This window comes from Micromonas pusilla (genome assembly GCF_000151265.4).
Source record: "Micromonas pusilla CCMP1545 genomic scaffold MICPUCscaffold_15, whole genome shotgun sequence".
Classification (NCBI taxonomy): domain Eukaryota; kingdom Viridiplantae; phylum Chlorophyta; class Mamiellophyceae; order Mamiellales; family Mamiellaceae; genus Micromonas; species Micromonas pusilla.
This window is the reverse complement of record NW_003315896.1, coordinates 671442-688900: the sequence shown is the minus strand read 5'-3', so window position 1 is coordinate 688900 and position 17459 is coordinate 671442. Positions and strand designations below refer to the sequence as shown.

General features: G+C 67.3%; 10 protein-coding genes across 10 annotated transcripts in view; 5 read left to right on the top strand and 5 right to left on the bottom strand.

The window, feature by feature from the left end:
* Window positions 1-133: 133 nt before the first annotated feature.
* On the top strand, window positions 134-523 carry MICPUCDRAFT_53669 (uncharacterized protein; the record flags this gene model as incomplete). The annotated part of the gene is made up of 1 exon (XM_003063842.1): window positions 134-523. The coding sequence occupies one exon, from the start codon at window positions 134-136 to the stop codon at window positions 521-523; it is 390 nt and encodes a 129-aa protein (XP_003063888.1).
* Window positions 524-595: 72 nt separating this feature from the next.
* On the top strand, window positions 596-1327 carry MICPUCDRAFT_53668 (uncharacterized protein; the record flags this gene model as incomplete). Its single annotated transcript, XM_003063841.1, has 1 exon — window positions 596-1327. The coding sequence occupies one exon, from the start codon at window positions 596-598 to the stop codon at window positions 1325-1327; it is 732 nt and encodes a 243-aa protein (XP_003063887.1).
* A 1023-nt stretch (window positions 1328-2350) lies between these two features.
* Window positions 2351-2782, bottom strand: MICPUCDRAFT_11768 (uncharacterized protein; the record flags this gene model as incomplete). Its single annotated transcript, XM_003063677.1, has 2 exons — window positions 2351-2584; window positions 2684-2782. Coding segments are annotated over 2 exons (333 nt in total), but the record flags the coding sequence as incomplete, so codon positions are not given.
* A 540-nt stretch (window positions 2783-3322) lies between these two features.
* MICPUCDRAFT_53666 (uncharacterized protein) lies at window positions 3323-4129 on the top strand (the record flags this gene model as incomplete). Its single annotated transcript, XM_003063840.1, has 1 exon — window positions 3323-4129. One exon carries the CDS (start codon window positions 3323-3325, stop codon window positions 4127-4129), a length of 807 nt encoding a protein of 268 aa, XP_003063886.1.
* Window positions 4130-4201: 72 nt separating this feature from the next.
* MICPUCDRAFT_49021 (lycopene beta cyclase) lies at window positions 4202-9005 on the bottom strand (the record flags this gene model as incomplete). Its single annotated transcript, XM_003063676.1, has 2 exons — window positions 4202-6766; window positions 6924-9005. The coding sequence occupies 2 exons, from the start codon at window positions 9003-9005 to the stop codon at window positions 4277-4279; spliced, it is 4572 nt and encodes a 1523-aa protein (XP_003063722.1). The 3' UTR covers window positions 4202-4276.
* Window positions 9006-9819: 814 nt separating this feature from the next.
* On the bottom strand, window positions 9820-10167 carry MICPUCDRAFT_53663 (uncharacterized protein; the record flags this gene model as incomplete). Its single annotated transcript, XM_003063675.1, has 1 exon — window positions 9820-10167. The coding sequence occupies one exon, from the start codon at window positions 10165-10167 to the stop codon at window positions 9820-9822; it is 348 nt and encodes a 115-aa protein (XP_003063721.1).
* A 1024-nt stretch (window positions 10168-11191) lies between these two features.
* On the top strand, window positions 11192-12691 carry MICPUCDRAFT_49020 (uncharacterized protein; the record flags this gene model as incomplete). The annotated part of the gene is made up of 2 exons (XM_003063839.1): window positions 11192-11892; window positions 12080-12691. 2 exons carry the CDS (start codon window positions 11192-11194, stop codon window positions 12621-12623), a joined length of 1245 nt encoding a protein of 414 aa, XP_003063885.1. The 3' UTR covers window positions 12624-12691.
* An 85-nt stretch (window positions 12692-12776) lies between these two features.
* Window positions 12777-14008, bottom strand: MICPUCDRAFT_11015 (uncharacterized protein; the record flags this gene model as incomplete). The annotated part of the gene is made up of 3 exons (XM_003063674.1): window positions 12777-13250; window positions 13435-13602; window positions 13775-14008. Coding segments are annotated over 3 exons (876 nt in total), but the record flags the coding sequence as incomplete, so codon positions are not given.
* A 572-nt stretch (window positions 14009-14580) lies between these two features.
* On the top strand, window positions 14581-15718 carry MICPUCDRAFT_53660 (uncharacterized protein; the record flags this gene model as incomplete). Its single annotated transcript, XM_003063838.1, has 2 exons — window positions 14581-14655; window positions 14816-15718. The coding sequence occupies 2 exons, from the start codon at window positions 14581-14583 to the stop codon at window positions 15716-15718; spliced, it is 978 nt and encodes a 325-aa protein (XP_003063884.1).
* Window positions 15719-15874: 156 nt separating this feature from the next.
* MICPUCDRAFT_65966 (uncharacterized protein) overlaps window positions 15875-17459 on the bottom strand; it is a gene marked incomplete at both ends in the record, with an annotated part of 1970 nt that continues 385 nt past the window's right edge. The window contains 3 exons of the mRNA XM_003063673.1: window positions 15875-15974; window positions 16082-16282; window positions 16498-16832. Of these exons, the coding sequence (XP_003063719.1) occupies window positions 15875-15974; window positions 16082-16282; window positions 16498-16832 (636 nt within the window). The remainder of the gene's footprint in view (window positions 15975-16081; window positions 16283-16497; window positions 16833-17459) is intronic.

The following is a 17459-nucleotide window of genomic DNA, read 5'->3' as shown; positions in this document are numbered from 1 at the left end:
CTCAACAACAGATCTAAACAGAACGCCAGGGTGCACTCATCTAGATCATCCGTCGCACGACGTCGACGACGCCAGCTTTTGACGTCCTCGACCGCCGCGGGTTCGCGTCGTGCCCCCTGCCGCGAACGCCGCGATGTCGCCTCCGCAGCGAAGACGGAGCGCGCGCCTCGCGGTCGCCGTCGCGCGCGCGATCGACGACGACGACGGCAGATCCATCGACGACCCGCGGCGGGCGAACGCCGCGTTGGAGGAGGAGGTTCGATCGCCGTGCGAAGCCGCGCGCTCGCCGTCACTTCTGGAGCGACTCCACGCGGACGCGAACGATGTCTTCACCGAGCACGTGCTCTTGCGGCTCGACGACGGCGACCTCGCGGTGCTCGCGACGGTGAACCGGAAGATGCGCGACGTCGTGTTCGAATCGCCCGTCGGCGACGTGAGGGACGTCGCGGCGGTGAGGAGAGAGCTCGCGAGGGTGCCCAACTTCGTCGTGTCGATCGGCAGGCTGGCGTGGGCGAAGGAGTGAGGGTGTCCGTGGAACGAGAAGACGTTCTTGTGCATCGTGAGGGGTGGGAACGTGGAGGTCGCGAAGTGGGCGATGGAACGAGGTTGCCCGTCGCCTAAACCCTGGGGCGTGGATGTTTGCTCCGGAGCTGCGAGAGGCGGCCACCTGGTGATGTTACAGTGGTTGCGAGCGAAGGGCTGTCCGTGGAACGAGATGACTTGCGTATGGGTCGCGAGAGGCGGCCACTTGGAGGTGCTGCGGTGGGCGCGAGCGAACGGCGCTTCTCAGAACTCGGGGACTTGCACCACTGCCGCGGAAGGCGGCCACCTAGAGGTTGTGCAGTGGGCGCGCGCGAACGGATGCCCGTGGGACGCGATGACTTGCGCCCTCGCCGCGAGGGGCGGCCACCTGGAGGTGCTACAATGGGCGCGCGCGAACGGATGCCCGTGGGACGGGATGACTTGCACCGGTGCCGCGAGGGGCGGCCACTTGGAGGTGCTGCAGTGGGCGCGCGCGAACGGATGCCCGTGGGACGAGTGGGCTTGCATCAAAGCCGCGAGAGGCGGCCACCTGCACGTGCTGGAGTGGGCGCGCGCGAACGGCTGCCCGTGGGACGCGAGGACTTGCAGCTATGCCGCGGGTGACGGCCACCTGGAGTTGCTCCAGTGGGCGCGAGCAAACGGCGCTCCGTGGGACGCGTGGACTTGCGCCAACGCCGCGAGTGGCGGCCACCTGGAGGTGCTTCAGTGGGCGCGCGCGAACGGCGCTCCCTGGGATCCGGAGGTATGCAAGTGTGTAGGGTTTGGTTTCGGGTCTTACACTTAAAAAGTTAGGGCTAGAGCTAGCTAGAGATCGAGGGACGCGATGCGTCACAGCTCCAAGAAGCTCGAATCGAGCTTCACCTTCGCCGCTTCCTTCCCCACGCGCTCCTCGTACTCCCTCACCACGTCCTCGTAGCTCTTATACGGCGCGGATATCGTCAGCACGCGCGTCGTCGTGACGTACTCCGCCGTCGCGAGATCCCCGTCGACATTGAACGGCAACCGCACCTCGAGCGGCCGCCGCGTCGGCATCTCCACGGTGACCCCCTCCATCACGATCGCGGCTCTGATGGCGTTCGGGTCCACGCCCTCCGGGACGTTCACGATTACTTTAACGTCCGTCACCGGGCGGTTCACGTATTCGACCTCGTGCGTAATCTCGGGGAGGCCGCCCGTCGCGGCGTCCGCGGCGGATGCGGCGGTCGCCGCCGCGTTCGGCTTTCGCGTCGACGTCTTCTTCGGGCCGTTCTATACAAGCGAAAGTCGGGGTGGAGTTCATAGGCGTCAGTTGAAGTTGAAAGGCGTCGATGGCGGGGATCGAAACCGAGGGGTGGGCGGAGAGAGACGCCGGGAAAAGTCCTTAAGGATCGGCGTTCACCACGCCAACGCGGTCGTATGGGGACCAGTGTATAGAACGCACCTTCGTCTTCGGCTGCTCTGACGTCTTCTTCGCGGTCTTGCGAGGGCGCGCGTCGTCGTCGCCGCCGCCGTCGCCGCCGTCGTCGATCGCCGAGATCTTCGCCTTCTCCTCGAACGCGCCGGCGAGACCTGAGGTCGTCGCGGCGGACGCGCCGTCCTTCGCCTTCGCTCGACTCCCTCCCCCGCCGCCGCCGCCCGTCGCGGCTTTCTCCTCCCACTTCGGCAGCGGCTTCGGATGCAACGGAAACGACGGCTCCTCGTCCACCTCCTCCAACTCCTCGATCATGGCCTTCTTCTTCTTCGTCGCGCGGATCATCTGCGGCGGCGGCGCGTCCCCGCCCATGTACTTCCGATGCGGCAGCTTATACTTCGGATCCAACGACAACGCGTACTTTTGCGACACCCACTGCAGACACAGCTCCACGAGGAACACCTTGAGCCTGCGGAACGCGATCGCTTGCTTCACGACGTCGTCGTTGAACACCGCGTCGTACACCGTGCACGGCGCGCCGGACTTGTCGAGCTCGTTCCGCCCCTCGGAGACGCTCAGAGGGAACCGCAGCTTTTGCGTCTGCGTCGGGTCGTCCAAGTTCGCGAGCGCGGTCTCCACGTCGGGTGGGAGCTGGCCGTGGTCGTCCTCGCCTCCGCCTCCGCCTCCGCCGCCGCCGCCCTTCCACTCGCCCGCGTCCCCCGGCGCGGCGATCTTCGCGTGCCCGCACACGTTGACGAAGATTTTCCTCCCCGCGTCGTCGATCGTCTTCACGACGAACCCGGGCTCGGGGCGGATCTCCTCGCGGTCGTCCATCTCGAGATCATTATTATTCGCGGAGGAGGCGGACGATGATGGCGCGTTCCTACTCGGCGGCGCGCCGCGACTTCCTCCTCCTCCTCCTCCCGCGGCCGCGGTCGGGTCCGAACACAGCATCGCTCGCAGCCCCTCCGGTCCCCCCGTCTCCTCGGTCAGCGCCCTCAAGACGGGCGCGAGCTCCTCGGGGGCGTCGTCTGGATCGAGCGAGCCTCCCATCGCGGCGTACTGTTGAAGAAACGCGAAGAAATCTTCCGCGCTCGTCGGTCGATCCCCATGGTGGGGCCCGGGCCCTGCGGGCCCGCTGCCGCCGGCGTCGCTCGAGGAGCGCGCGCGCTCCTCGCCGATGATCTCGATCATGGGGGACACGCCGCCGCGGCCGCCGCGGTCGCCGCCGAGGAGCGACTCCATCGCGGCGCGACGGTCTCTGATGAATGAACCGACGACTGCGTCGGAGTGCCTCAAAAGTCAACGCGAGCGATGACGCGAAGATCGGACGCGTTCGTTTGAACGCGCGCACTATCGGCGTCGCGCCGACGCGTCCCTCCCTCCGCGATGGACGAAATCCTAAACCACGGGTACGTCGAGCCGAAGCCGCCGCCGCATCACTCCGTGCTCTACCCGATGTCGAGCCGCGCGGACGACGACGCGCGCGTGCTCGGCGGCGATCTCGTCGATGAGTTCAAACCCGAGGACAACGTGTTCGGAGACTACGGCAACGTCGTGCGCGCTCAGAAGAAGCACTACGTCGATCACGTTGCGCAGCGCGGCGCGCTCGGCGCGGGGTTACTCCCGCCGTCGACCGCGCTCGGCGGGCACGACATCACGGGGCATCACATCGAGCGCGGGACGCGCTCGCCCGCGGTCGGCGGCTTGCCTAACATTCCCGGTCCCGGCCCGCGCGATCCCGACGCGCCGAGGCTGCGCCGAGGCGGGGACCAGACCTGGGTGACGACCGCGCGCGCGCAGATGGAGGGCGGGACGGAGGAGGCCGCGGGACGCGCGCGGCGGACGGGCAAGCGCATGATGGGAGGAGGGGGAGGGGGCGGCGGCGCGGGCGGCGGCGGCGGCGCGGGCGGCGCGTTGTCGGGACATCCGAACGCCGGCCCGTTCGGGTACAAGCACGCCGCGCTCGCGGAGAGGAGCGACGCGCTGCACAACCAGGTCGACCGACGCGGCGGTCTGGGCCTGGAGACGACGCCGTTCCCGCCCGGCTACGGCGGGCACGTCCCCATGTGCGACGCGAACTTGGGGGTCATGGTGAACAAGAGCCTCGCGCCGAGGGCGGATCGGTCGCTCCTCGTGGAGAATCACCACGCGTCGGGCGCGGCGGTCGGGTGCACGAAGTTCGTGCGGCGGTGAGTCGCGGGTCGAGCGCGCGCGGCAGCCTCGCGACTCGCGACTCGCGACTCGTGTTGTTCGTTTCGATGGCGTGGTGTATTGGTGTATTGGTGTATTATTATCGAACGCTTCTTCCGTCTTCTTTTTTTTCCTTCTCTGCTTGCGTCGTCACGGCAACCAATCCAGCGGCCCCGCGCCCCACAGCGCCGCCTCCACGATGAACCCGAACGACGCCGTCATCGCCAGCCGGCAGTGGTTGATCTCGATCGTCTTCAACACCTTCAACTCCGTCTCGTCGATGTCCCGCCCGATCCCGAGCGGATCGAACAGCGACCCCCCGGGATACATCCGATCCAACCCGCGAAATCGCTCAACCTCGTACTTCCCCGTTCGCAACATCTCCGCGACGAAAAACACCGGGAGGTGAATGATCGGCAGCCAAAACAGCCCGAACGGGATCGTCTCCCCCAAGTACGTCAGCTCCGCGCCGGCGAGGCCGCCTTCGGTGGGGAAGTTGATCGCGGTGTTCCACCAGTGCGACCCCGGCGCGCCGAAGACGCCGAGCTTCGCCGTCAGCTCCGGGGTCAACACCCCCACCGCCGCGAGCATCGCCCACCGGCCGTGGATCAGCTCGCGCTCGCGCAGCTTCGTGAGGTCGCGCTGCGCGCCCATCTGAAGCGGGTCCCAGCCCACGTCCCCGGGGAGCTCGCCGGTGAGGTACGCGGGGACGACCGTTGAGGGGCCGAGCGACGCGAGCAACGAGTCCGGGAGGAACTTGCGACGCGTCGTGCCGTAGAGGTCGGCGGCGCCGACGCCGGTGTTTCGCACGGCGGAGGAGACGACGAGCGCGGCGCTGCCGTTGCTCCAGTAGGCGGTGCTGCCCTCGTCCGCGACCATGGAGGCGGCGGCGGCGGAGGAGGAGGAGGAGGAGCCGCCGCCGGCGGCGGCGGCGACGGCCGCGGTTTGGAGTTCCGTCGTTCGGCCGGCGCCGCCACCGCCGTAACCGCCGCCGTCCTCGTCGTCGTCCCCGCTCGCGCGCTCGCTATCGCCAGACCCGACGAGCCACCACTCCTTCGCCTGGAACCCCGGCATCATCCCTTTCTTCTCCGCGGCGACGAGGTCCTTCGCGTACGACACGAAGTTTGGGTCCTGCGGCGGCGCCTTGCGGTTAATAATCGCGCCCGCGACGGAAGCGCCGCCGCCGCCGCCGCCACCGCCGCCCTCCTCCTCGCCGACGCTCGCGACGCCCGCGGCTTTCAGGAGCGGGTACGCGTACGCCTGCCCCAACCGCACGCCCGCGCCCGCGCTGACGAGGTGCGTCAGCAGCAGCGCGCGCAGCGCGTTGTTCCCTTGCACGAAGCACATGAACGCGAACTGCAGCAGCTGAACGGAGGAGAGGTCGTTGGAGAGGAAACCCGCGCTGAGGCGCGTGGGCAACCCGAAGAACGTCTTGAAGAAGTTCCGCATCTGCTCGATCCTGAGCGACATGAGGAGCTCCATGCCAAACTGATAAAACCCAATCTGTCGCCTCGGTTCGTCGCCCCACAGCGTGTCCCAGCCCGCCTCCGCGGCGGCGACGGCGCCGCCGGTTTTCAAGCCGTTCACGACGGCGTCGGCGAACGCGGGCGCCGTTCGCAGCGAGTTCACGATCGAGTACCCGCTCGCCGGGTGCACGAGTCCGGCAGCGGCGCCGTACGCGAGCGTCCTCTGCGGCGCGACCGGGGGCGTGCCCCCGAGCGGGATCCACGACGCCTCCTCCTCGATGATATTTTCCTTCTCCACGCCGAGCCCCATCCTGGAGAGTCTGCGGTAGAGACGCCGCTTGAGCTCGTCGAACGGCACCTGCACGCGCGCGACGAGGCACGTCTCCTCCACGAACACCGTGTCCTCGTCCACCGGGAGGACGTAGAGGAACGACGGCACGCGCCACATTCCGTCCGCGTCTGTGTCCGACACTTCCGGGTCCGACTGTCGGAAATCCATAAACACCGCCTTGTTCGGCGGAAACGGGTGCCCGGGCATCTTCACCTCGATCCCGTACGCCGTCTGCCACCCCGGCGGCTGCCCTCGCTCGTACCTCAGCATGTCCCTGTTATGTCCCGTGCCGCAGACGACCACCTTGGCCTTACACACGAACGCCTTGTGTTTGGAGGAAGCCGAAGTCGCGCCATCCTCGCCCTCGTCGCCTTCGCCGCCGCCGTGGTCGCCCGCTCCGGCGAGAAGCGTCCCGGTCACCACGCTCGGCTCGCCCGACGCGCCGTCGCCGTGCGTCAGCGTGTCCACCAACCCCGGGAGGTATTTCACCCCCGCGTCTTTACACCGCCCCAACAGCTCCTCGCGCAGCCTGCGGCGGCACACCTGCCCGTACCCTCTTCCGAGGGATATCCCACCCGCGGGGTCGGAGTCGTTGAACCACACGAGAGCCTCGTCGTACTCGTGCAGGAGGCAGTGCTTCAGACCGAGGTCTTCGAACTCGTTGAGCCAGACGCCGTAGTTGTTCACGAACGGCGCGTCCGGCGCGATGAGGCCCACGGAGACGCCGCGTTTCGCCATCTCCGCGGCGACCGCGAGCCCCGCGGGCCCGGCGCCGACGACGAGGACGTCGACGACGTCGGCGCCGTCCGTCTCGAGCGGCGGGAGCGCGTCCGCGATGGGCGCCTGAGGGTCGTTCCATCGTTCAAAGCGACGTCGGGGTGGAGTTGAAAGACGTCAGAAGCGGAGTTGAAAGGCGGGCGTCGAGGTGTGTCGGGATCGAAAGCGAGGGGTGGGCGGAGAGATGCGCCGGGAGAGAAAGTCCTTAAGGATCGGCGTTCACCGCGCGGACGCGGTCGTATGGGGACCAGTGTAAATATGAACGCGCCTGATCCGCGAACGCCTTGCGCTGCTGAAACTCGATCCACTCGCGGTCGGGACGCAGCGACGACGCCACCCTCGGGGTGTTCACGTCGCCGCCGACGAGGGATTCGAAGTCGAGCGACGACGACGTGATCGGCGCCGCCGCCGGGTTGCCGTCGCGACCGGTCGACGACCCCGCGTCCGGGCGAGGGATCGGGCCTTGCCCCGGCACCGTCTCCGCGCCGGGCTTCGTCCTCTTGAGCGCCAACCCGCCCCACTTGTTCGAGTCGAACGCGTTGTCCGCCGTCGCGAACGACTTGAGGAAGCTCGCCATGAACGGCAGCGCGCTCCACACGAAGTTAAATCGCATGTAGTTGCTGAACTTGGCGAAGAGGACCGCGCCGAGCTTGACGAGCCCGAGGGGTTGTATCCGCCACGATAGGAACCCGCCCCAGATGTCTTGCTCCATCTTGAAAAACGTCTCGAAAAACTGCCGCGTGCCTTTGATATCCAGCTCCATCAGCGTCTCCATCCCGAAGCACATGAACGTTCGCATCCTGAGCTCGTCCTCGGGCCACACGGACCCCCACACGCTTCGCGCGACGTCGTCCACGTTCGCCTCCACGCCGGCTTTTTCGGCATCCTTCAACTCCTTCGCGAGCGTGTCGACGAGAGACCGCACGGATAACAACGTCTTCGACACCATGAAGCCCGTGGACGGATGCACCATCCCCGCGGTGCCGCCGATCCCGAGCGTCCGCTGCGGCAGCGTCGGCAGCACGCTCCCCATGGGTATCAAGCAGTACTCCTCCTCGTCCACGCGTTTCACGCACACGCCGAGCTTCTCGAGCCTCTGTCGAAGCTTCACCTTGAGATCGTCGAACTCCAACCCAGGGCGCTCCACGAGGCTCGTCTCCTCGAAGAAAATCTGCGTCTCCGAGAACGGCATCGCGTACAGAAACGTCGGGTGCTCGTCGTTCATCGCGCGATGCTTATCGTCCAAGTGCGAGTCCCGCCAGTCCATGAACAACATCGTGTCCAGCGGGAACCCGTGCGGCTCCTCCGTCTCGCACATGATCCCGAACGCGACCTGGTACCCGGGGTTAAACTCCCGCTCAAACTCCACGAGCCGCCGCGCGTGCCCGGTCGCGTCCAGCACGAGCTTGCTGTGCACCTCGATCGGTTGATCCGCGGGCGCGTCGTCGCCGCACCCGGACGCGTCCAGCGTCACCACGGACCCGCGGTCGGAGCCCTCGTGGTCGACGCCCGCGCACGCCGCGACGCCGAAGACGACGCCCTGCTTAATGCACCGATCCAGGAGCTTGTCCTTGAGCGCGACGCGGTTCACCTGCGCGTACGGCCGCGCGAGCGGGATCCCCTCCGGGCGCGTCGCGTCGCTGGGCCCGTCGATGATCACGGACGCCTTGGGCCAGACGACGTTGAAGCAGTCGGCGAGGCCGAGATCTTCGAACTCGTCCACCCACACGCCGTAGTTGTTCCGCCATCGCGATAGCGGCGACGGGTCGATCAGCGCGACGCGCAGGCCGAGCGCGCTCGCGCGGTCCGCCGCGGCGAGGCCCGCGGGCCCGCAGCCGACGACGGTGAGGTCGAAGCGGTTCTGGTGCGAGGAGGGCGTGAGCGGCGGAAGCGTCTGCGAGTGCGCCTCGGCGCCGTTCGCGGCGCCGTTGAACGACGGCGCCGCGGGCGGCGACGACGACGACGACGACGACGACGACGACGACGCCGCGGTCGTCGTCGTCGTCGTCTCCTCGCCGGGCGGATCGGACAGCGCCGCGCGCGCGCGATGCCGCGCCGCGGCGCGCGTCTCCTTCTCCGGCGCGCGGCGGCGTCTCGTCGCGCGCCCCCCGGCGACGACGACGCGACGCGTCGTCGTCGACATGGACGTCGGCGCGGCAGCGCCGACGAACGACGCGCGCGTCGCGGCGTCGCTCGACGCGCGCGCCGACCGTCGCGCGACGACGCGCCGTCCTCGCGATCCCGACGCGACCTTCGCGCGCGCGAAGGCCGCCGCGGGGGCGACCCAGCCCGCGTGCGTCGCCATCTCTCGCCGGCGCGCGCTCGCCAATATGCGGCCCAGGTACCAGGATAACGTGGAGGAGATCTCGCATCTCGCGCGCTGAAGCTCAGGTGTCAAAAAATCCCATGGGTTGAAACGTTCCGCGCCGATGAAAATCGTTCTTTCACATTTTTTTCGCGCTTTCAAGGCGGCCTATGAAATTTTTCTGTTGAAACCGCACCGTCCCGGGCACCCCATACCCTCGCCCACCGCGCTGGCTGCTATTTTCGGCTGCCGCTCTCTCGGGGCACACCATGGAGGCGCGAGCGCGCGGCGGCGCGGGCGCGAGCGCGCGGCGGGGCGCGGCGGCGCGGTCGGCGCGCGATGCCCGCGGCGGCGCGCGCATCGGCGGCGACGCGAAGACCTGGAACTTCCTCGAGGTGCGCGGGTCGACACGTCGGCGATGGACGGATGGATGGGAAATTTTGGCTCTACGAATCCGCCCGCCCCCTCTCTCTCTCTCTCTCTCTCCGTCGTCCGTCCGTCCGTCCCGTCGTTCCGCCCGCGCGCCTCCTCACTCACCCCGCCCGTCCTCCCCCCGCGCCAGTTCGAGGACCTCGACGCGACGTACCGAAAGAAGAAGTCCACGGACTTGACGCCGACGACGAAGATCGCCCATCGTCGTCATCATCATCAGGCGCGTTCTATACACTGGTCCCCATACGACCGCGTTCGCGTGGTGAACGCCGATCCTTAAGGACTTTCGCCGGCGCGTCTCTCCGCCCATCACCCCTCGCTTTCAATCCCCGCCCGCGACGCCTTTCAACTTCAACTGACGCCTTTCAACTCCACCCCGATATCATCGCTCGTATAGAACGGCCCTCAACGTCACCACCACCACCCTCACGTCTCGCCCGCCGCCGCGCGTCGACTCTCGCGCCCGGGACTCGCGGACGCGTTCAAGAACGTCCACGTGTCGCTCAAGACCGTCGACGTGGACGACGACCGGCGCGCGGCCACGGCGCGCGCGCTCGCGGACGCGGAGGCTCTGCTGCGACGCGAACGCGAAGAACGCGAAGAACGCGAAGACGACGACGACGACGAAGAGCGCGAAGATTTCGCCAATCAGGCGCGTTCTATACACTGGTTCCCATACGACCGCGTTGACGTGGTGAACGCCGATCCTCAAGGACTTTCGCCGGCGCATCTCTCCGCCCACCCCCCGCTTTCAATCCCCGTCCTCGACGCCTTTCAACTCCAACTCACGCCTTTCAACTCCACCCCGACATCGCTTTTTATGGAATGACCCTCAGATTCTCCCGTCGGACTCGGACGACGACGCGCCGTACGAGCACGACGACGCGCTTCCTCCGTCGACGCTGTTCACCGGCGAGGGCGTCGTCGTCGAGGAGGACGTCGCGCTCGCGGACGACGACGACGGCTCGATATCGCTCGCGCTGACGAACGTCGCGTCGGCGCGGCGAAAACCAAACGCGCCGCCCGAGTCGATGAAGAACCTGACCGACCGCCAGGCGCGTTCTATGTCACACTGGTCCCCATACGACCCCGTTGGCGTGGTGAACGCCGATTCTTAAGGACTTTGCCCGGCGCATCTCTCCGCCCATCCCTCGCTTTCAATCCCCGCCCTCGACGCCTTTCAACTCCGCTTCTGACGCCTTTCAACTCCACCCCGACGTTCGCTCGTATGGACCGACCGCCAGGCGAGACTACTCGGAGATTTGTTCGACCGGAAAGCCGGGAAGATTCGCTCGCTGAAGGAGCTCGCGCAGGCGGCCGCGGAGGCGCGGGTCGAGCGCGCGGAGCGTCTCCTCGAGATGGAGGCGGAGCGCATGGCGGGAAAGAATCCCCGTCGGTTTCGGATGCTCGGCGACGTCCAGAAAGGCTTCGGCGCGGATCGTCAGGCGCGTTCTAGTATCACACTGATCCCCATACGACCGCGTCCGCGTGGTGAAAGAACGCCGTTTCTTAAGGACTTCATCTCCCGGCGTGTCTCTCCGCCCAGGGTCCCTCGCTTTCAATCCCGACACACCTCGACGCCTTTCAACTCCATCTGACGCCTTTCAACTCCACCCCGACATCGCTTTGTATGAAACTACGGCCCTCAGGAGAAGGCGCGGCGCAAGGAGGAGAGGCTTCGACGCGGCGACGCGGCGAGGGAGAAAGCGCGGCGCGACGCCAACGCCGCCGCCGGTCTCGAGATGAAGTCGAAGATGGAGCTGAAACTCGAGGAAGCGGACGAGGACGCCGCGGAGATGCTTCGCGGCGTCGAAAACGTCGGCGGGAAGTCGCCGGCGCGACGACGCGCGCCCGTCGTCAGCGGCGGGTTAACGAGCGGTGCCGGCGGACCCGGGGCGACGGGGGGGATGGGGCGGCGACGGAGCGTGAACATGAACATGACGTCGCGGCGATTGAGCGTGAACGCGAACGCGGCGCACGGGAGTCCCGCGCGGCGTCGTCTCTCGACGACGCACCACGGGAGACGCGACTCCGACGGGACTCGACGGCTCTCCGTGACGTCGGTCGCGTCGGACGACTTTGGCGACGCGCGGGGGCGAAGGCGGGACAGCGTGAACAGCGCGCACCGAGGCGGCGGAACGCGCAGGCTCTCGACGTCGTCCGCGCTGAGCGTCGAGACGGCTGGTCTTCCGCCCGCGGCGGCGTTGGAGCCGGAGTTTCACTGGCAGCCGTTGCATCGCGTGACCGTCGCGAGGGACCTCCCGCTCGAGCTCTTCGAGTCCGACGACGACGACGACGCGCTCGACCCGAAGGTTATCGAGATGGAGACGAAGCTCCGGAACGAGGGCGTGATCGAGTTGAGCTCCGTCGCGGACGCCGCCGCGCCCGTGGGCGCGGAGGTGTCCGCGCATAAAGACATGTACAGCGGACACGGCGCGTTCACCGGCGGCGTCAGGCGCGTTCTATACACTGGTCCCCATACGACCGCGTTGGCGTGGTGAACGCCGATCCTTAAGGACTTTCGCCGGCGCATCTCTCCGCCCAGGGTCCCTCGCTTTCAATCCCCGCCCGCGACGCCTTTCAACTCCAACTGACGCCTTTCATCTCCACCCCGACATCGCTTTGTATGGAACGGCCCTCAGATCCGGCGGCCCGAGCCGGCGCGTCAGCGTCGCGTCGGCGCACGGCGGGGGCGGCGACGCGTGCATCGCGGAGGAGGAGATGTCGGACGAGATAGCGATGGAGATCGCGCTCAAACGGCGGCGAGACGCGGCGGAGCTCGCGAGGAGATACGACTTTGACGTCGCGACGGCGAGGAAGGCTTCGGATGTTGCCGAAACGCGCGCGCTCAGACCGTTTTTCCACGGGCCGTCGCCCCCCGAGGTCGTGAAACCGCCGCCGAAGGACGCGTCGCTCAGGAAACATCGGTACGGGGATTGGTTCCTGCCCAGCGCGACGCGCGCGAAGAAGGCGTACGAGGCGGCGTTGGAGAGGTACTTGGAGAAGATCGGCGGTCCGCTCGCGACGGAGGCGCGGCTCACGCGTCTGCGGAAAGAGAAGATCGCGCGGACGATCGCGCCTCTGTACGCGACGACGCAGTACCGCGCGTACTTGAGAGAGAATCCGGGGACGGGGGTGCCGCATTACATGCGAGAGAAGAAGACGAAGAAGACGAAGCCGGCGTGATACCGTAGCGTCGGACGCGCGTTATTAGAAGTAGAAAATCTGATCGAAAAAAAACCAAATCGAAACGCATCGCATCGCATCGCATCGCGCTCACGCGACGACGTCCGGCGCGGGCCCTAAACTCGGCGCCTCTAACCGGTTCGGATCGTCCAGGCCTAAGTTTTCGAGCGAGTCTCCGTCGCTCCTCCACCCCTCGCGCACCTTCACGCTCAGGTCGAGGTACACCGGCCGACCTAAGAACTTCTCGATGTCTACTCGCGCGGCGGTGGACAGCTTCTTCAGCGCGGCGCCTTCGTGCCCGATGATGATCCCCATCTGCGACTTGCGCTCGACGTACACCTTGGCGATGACGAGGTCTTTTTTGATCCCGTCGCGCTCTTTATGCGAAGACACCCACACCTGCGCGCTGTACGGCACCTCCTTCGCGTACTGTAAGAAAATTTTCTCTCGAATGATCTCCGCGATGAAGAACCGCTCCGGGTGCTCGGATATCGCGTCCTTCGGGTACAGCGTCGGCCCCACCGGGAGCTTCGACACCGCCCACCTTTGCACCGCGTCGTGCCCGACGCCCGCGAGCGCGCTGACCGGAAACACCCGCTCCACGCCCGGGTACGACTCGAACGTTTTCTTCAGCCGTCTGAGGGTCGTTCCATACGAGCGATGATATCGGGTGGAGTTGAAAGGCGTCAGAAGCGAAGTTGAAAGGCGTCGAGGCGCGTCGGGATTGAAACCATGGGGTGGGCGGAGAGATACACCGGGAAAACTCCTTAAGGATCGACGTGCACCGCGCCGAACCAGTGTGAGATAGAACGCGCCTGATCTCGTCGACGCCGAGCAAGTCGCACTTGTTGATGATGATCCCGAGCGGCGCCGGGTCGTCGCCGGGTCGCCGCTCCGGCAGGAGCCCCTCGAAGTTACCCAGCGGGTCGCGCCGCGCGTCCACGATCGCGAGGAGGACGTCCGCGTTCGCCATCGCGTTCTATACAAGCGAATGTCGGGGTGGAGTTGAAAGGCGTCAGTTGAAGTTGAAAGGCGTCGATGGCGGGGATTGAAAGCGAGGTGTGGGCGGAGAGATGCGACGGGCAAAGTCCTTCAGGATCGGCGTCCACCACGCGAACGGGGTCGTATGGGGACCAGTGTATAGAACGCACCCGCACGGACTTTAACATCATCTCGTCGAGCTTGTTAAATTCCTCGCGCATCACGCCGGGGGTGTCGAGCAACACCATCTGGAAGTCGTCCTCGCTCACGAGGCCGAGGATGCGATGGCGCGTCGTCTGCGGCTTGTACGTCACGATGCTGAGCTTCGTCCCCACGAGCGCGTTCATGAACGTCGACTTCCCCGCGTTCGGGCGGCCGACGATGGCGACGTATCCGCTGCGATGGCCGGGCGGGTCGCCGGAGAGGAGGCTGGCGCGCACGGGCGGGAGGAGGCGCACGTCGTCGTCGTCGTCGTCATCGTCCTCGTCGTCGTCGTCGTCCACCACCTCCTCCTCCTCCTCCTCCTCGTCGTCGAAAGGCGCGTCCGGATCGTAGTCGTCGCCGTAGAGCTCGCGCAGGTCGAACACCGCGGGCTCGTCGTCGTCGTCGTCGTCGTCCGCGGCGGGGGCGAATCTCCCCTCCTGGGAAGGCACCTTCGCGGCGCGAGCGACGACGACGCGGCGACTCGCGACGACGACGGCGGCGGCGACGACGACGTCGCGCGCGCGCGCCGCCGCGCGAGGAGGGAACGCGACGCGCGCGCGACGCGCGCGCGCGCGCGATGCCGCCGCGCGCGGCGGGGCGACGCGCGAGGGCGCGAGAGCGTGCATCGCGCTCGAGAATCTGGGCGGAAGCGCGCTTACTTACGCTTTTTCTCGTCGTCGCGTCATCGTCATCCGTCGAAGTCGAACGCGAGAGCGAGACGCGCGGCACTCGCGCTCACGCCGCGAGAGCGACCCCCACTCTCGCGAGCGCCATGGCGGAAGAGGAGACACAGACCGCGGAGGAGATGGCGGCGAACCTCGCGTCGTACAAGGAGCAGCTCGCGCAGGTGCGACCCGCGGCCCGTCCGTCGTGTTCGAGTCGATCGATCAACCCTAATGAATGAGATCGATGCATCGATCCGATCGATCGAGGTCGTTCCCCGATCGTCCCGCGCCCTCGCCCGCCCGCCTGACCGCCCTCATCCCCCGCGTCGTCGCCGTTCCCAGGTCGAATCCCTCCTCGCGGACGAGCCGGACAACGCGGAGTACCTCGACGTCCGAGAGAGCCTCGCGGAGGTCATCGCGCTGACGGAAGATCTCTTCGCGTCCGCGACGACGGACGCCGACGCCGCGGCCTCCGCAGCCTCCGCGGACGCCGCCGCGCCGCCGCCGACGTCCTACCCGCCGCCGCCGCCGCACGCCTCCGCGTCGACGACCGCGGCGACTGACCGCGCGGCGGCGACCGCGGCGGCGCTCATGGCCTACCCTCCCGGCGCGACGTGCCAGGCGCGCTACGACGGCACGTGGTACGACGCGCGGATCGATCGCTGGGACGAAGCCGCCGGCGCGGTGCGCGTGTCGTTCCCAGCGTACGGCACGGTCGCGACGGTGCCGACTGTGGACGTCCGGCGGGTCGGTCCGGGGGGGGGTGCCGCGGGGGGTGCCGACCGAGGCGGCGGCGTCGCGTCGGCGGCGTCGGTGGACGCGGGCGCGGAGGCCGCGGCGGGGGCGGCGAGGGAAGTGTACAAGGGCGTGCCCGCGCCGAAGCGTCTGCGCGTCGGCGGCGACGTCACCGAGTTCGTGAAGAAGGAGCTCCCGAAGAAGCTCATCGTGCTGGAGGGCGACGACGAGGCGACGCGCGAGCGGAAGCGAAAGCAAGCGAAGGCGTTCAAGGGGAAGCAGAGGATGGCGGAGATGGACGCGGAGCAAAACGCGAAGAAGAGTTCGTGGGCGTCGTTTCAGAGTAAAGTCGCCGGGAAGAAGCGGACCGGGTTCGTGTCCAAAAAGATCGGCGTCAAGGCGAAGAGCATGTTCAGCGTGGGCGATGGCGGCAGGGTCGGCGTCGTCGGGTCGGGGAGCGGGATGACCGCGGAGAAAGGCGAGCGGAAGCGCCACGAGTTCGACAAGTGACGACGCGTCGTCGAGTCGCGACTTTCGAGTAGAAAATACTTTACTTTCATCAGAAACTTACGATGCTAGTACCGAACCGAACCAGAACTCACGTCCACCACCTCGCGACGAGGCGCACAGCTGTACGCGCGCGCGCGGATGGCGTCGACCGACCGACTAGTTCCCCGTGCCGTACGCGCTGAACCTGCTCGCGTCGAACGCCGCCTCCGGCTTGGCGCTCGTCTCGTCCGTCATGTACCTCGACGGCGACGACGTCCTGAGGGTCGTTCCATACAAAAAATGTTCATCGGTCAGTTGAAAGGGACCCACGCGATCAAATGTTGAAACCGATGGACGGGTGAAAAACGTTTGTATAGAACGCACCGAACGCCGCCGCCGCAGTTGAGCGACCGCCGCGTGCTCACGCCCGTGACACTGTTCGTCCCGCTCGCGTACTGACACAGCTTCTGCTGCTGCGACTTGTCGATGAGCGCGTCGCTGAAGTCCGCGCCGTCGATCTTCGCGTCGCCGAGGTCGCTCGACGTCAACACCACGCGGGTTAAGATGGCGTCGCGAAAGTTGGCGCTGCGAAGCGACGAACGGAGTTCGGGCGGAGTTCGTTCAAAGGCGTCAGAAGCGGAGTTGAAAGGCGTCGAGGGGCGTGTGTCGGGATTGATGAAAGCAGCGAGGGACCCTGGGCGGAGAGACGCGAACGCCGGGAAGTAAAGTCCTCAAGGAATCGCGTTCACCGCGCCAACGCGGTCGTACGGGGACCAGTCTGGTGCGAAAAGAGGACGCGCCTGTTGAGCACCGCGCGATCCATGAGCGCGTCAGAGAGGTTAGCGCCCTCGAAGTCCGCCTCGAACGCGACCGCTTTCATGAGGTACGCGCCCGTGAGGTTCGCGCCTCGGAGCTTCGCGCCGCGCATCTCCGCGCCGGTGAAGTTGGACAGACGGAGGTCCGCGCCGTACTTGCCGACGACGTCCTCGTTTCGGAGGTCGTAGCCGCCGAACTGCTGCGCGCTGCCGCGGTTGAACTCGCCCCCGCGATTCGCCTCTCGCGCGTTGAGCTCCGCGTGCGCGGCGGGGGAGGAGACGAGGAGCGCGGCGGCGGCGCACGCGGCGGTCGCGACGCCCTTCGCGCGATCGATCCACGATGTCGTCGTCGTCGTGCCGACAGAAGCGACGACGACGGCGTCGTCGTCGGACGACGACGACGACGACGACGACGCGCGGCATCGCGCCGCGCCGACGGGCTGGTGGGTCGGCTGCGGGGCGGGCGTTGCGGCCGCCGGGTGCGCCGCCGCCGCGCTACGCGTCAGAGGCGCCGCCGTGGCGGCGGTGCTCCTGGGGCGGCGGGCGGCTGGCGGGGGCGTGTTCATCCGCGGCCGCGCGCGGCGGTGAGACGGCTGAGTCCTCTGATACGAGGACGTCGTCGGCGCGTCACGTCGGTCGCGTCGCGCGTGATTTTACGTCTCTTCTCTTACGGCAACGCGCTCTCCCCACGCCGACGTCGAGGACGACCACTTCCTCCTTCTCGTCGTCTCCCTCCGCGCGCGCGCGCGTCGCCGCTCTCACTCCAAGTCCTCCGCCGGAGAAGACCGCGCCCCCGCGCGGCGACGCTCGTCGGTCCGCGACGCGCGGCGAACGAAGAAATCATTCAACGTACTCATTCGTTCGATCCGTTCGCCCCGCGTCGTCGTCGTCGTCGAACGCCCCGCCGCCGCTCTGTTCAGTCTCCTAGCCTCCTCGTTCTCCCACCC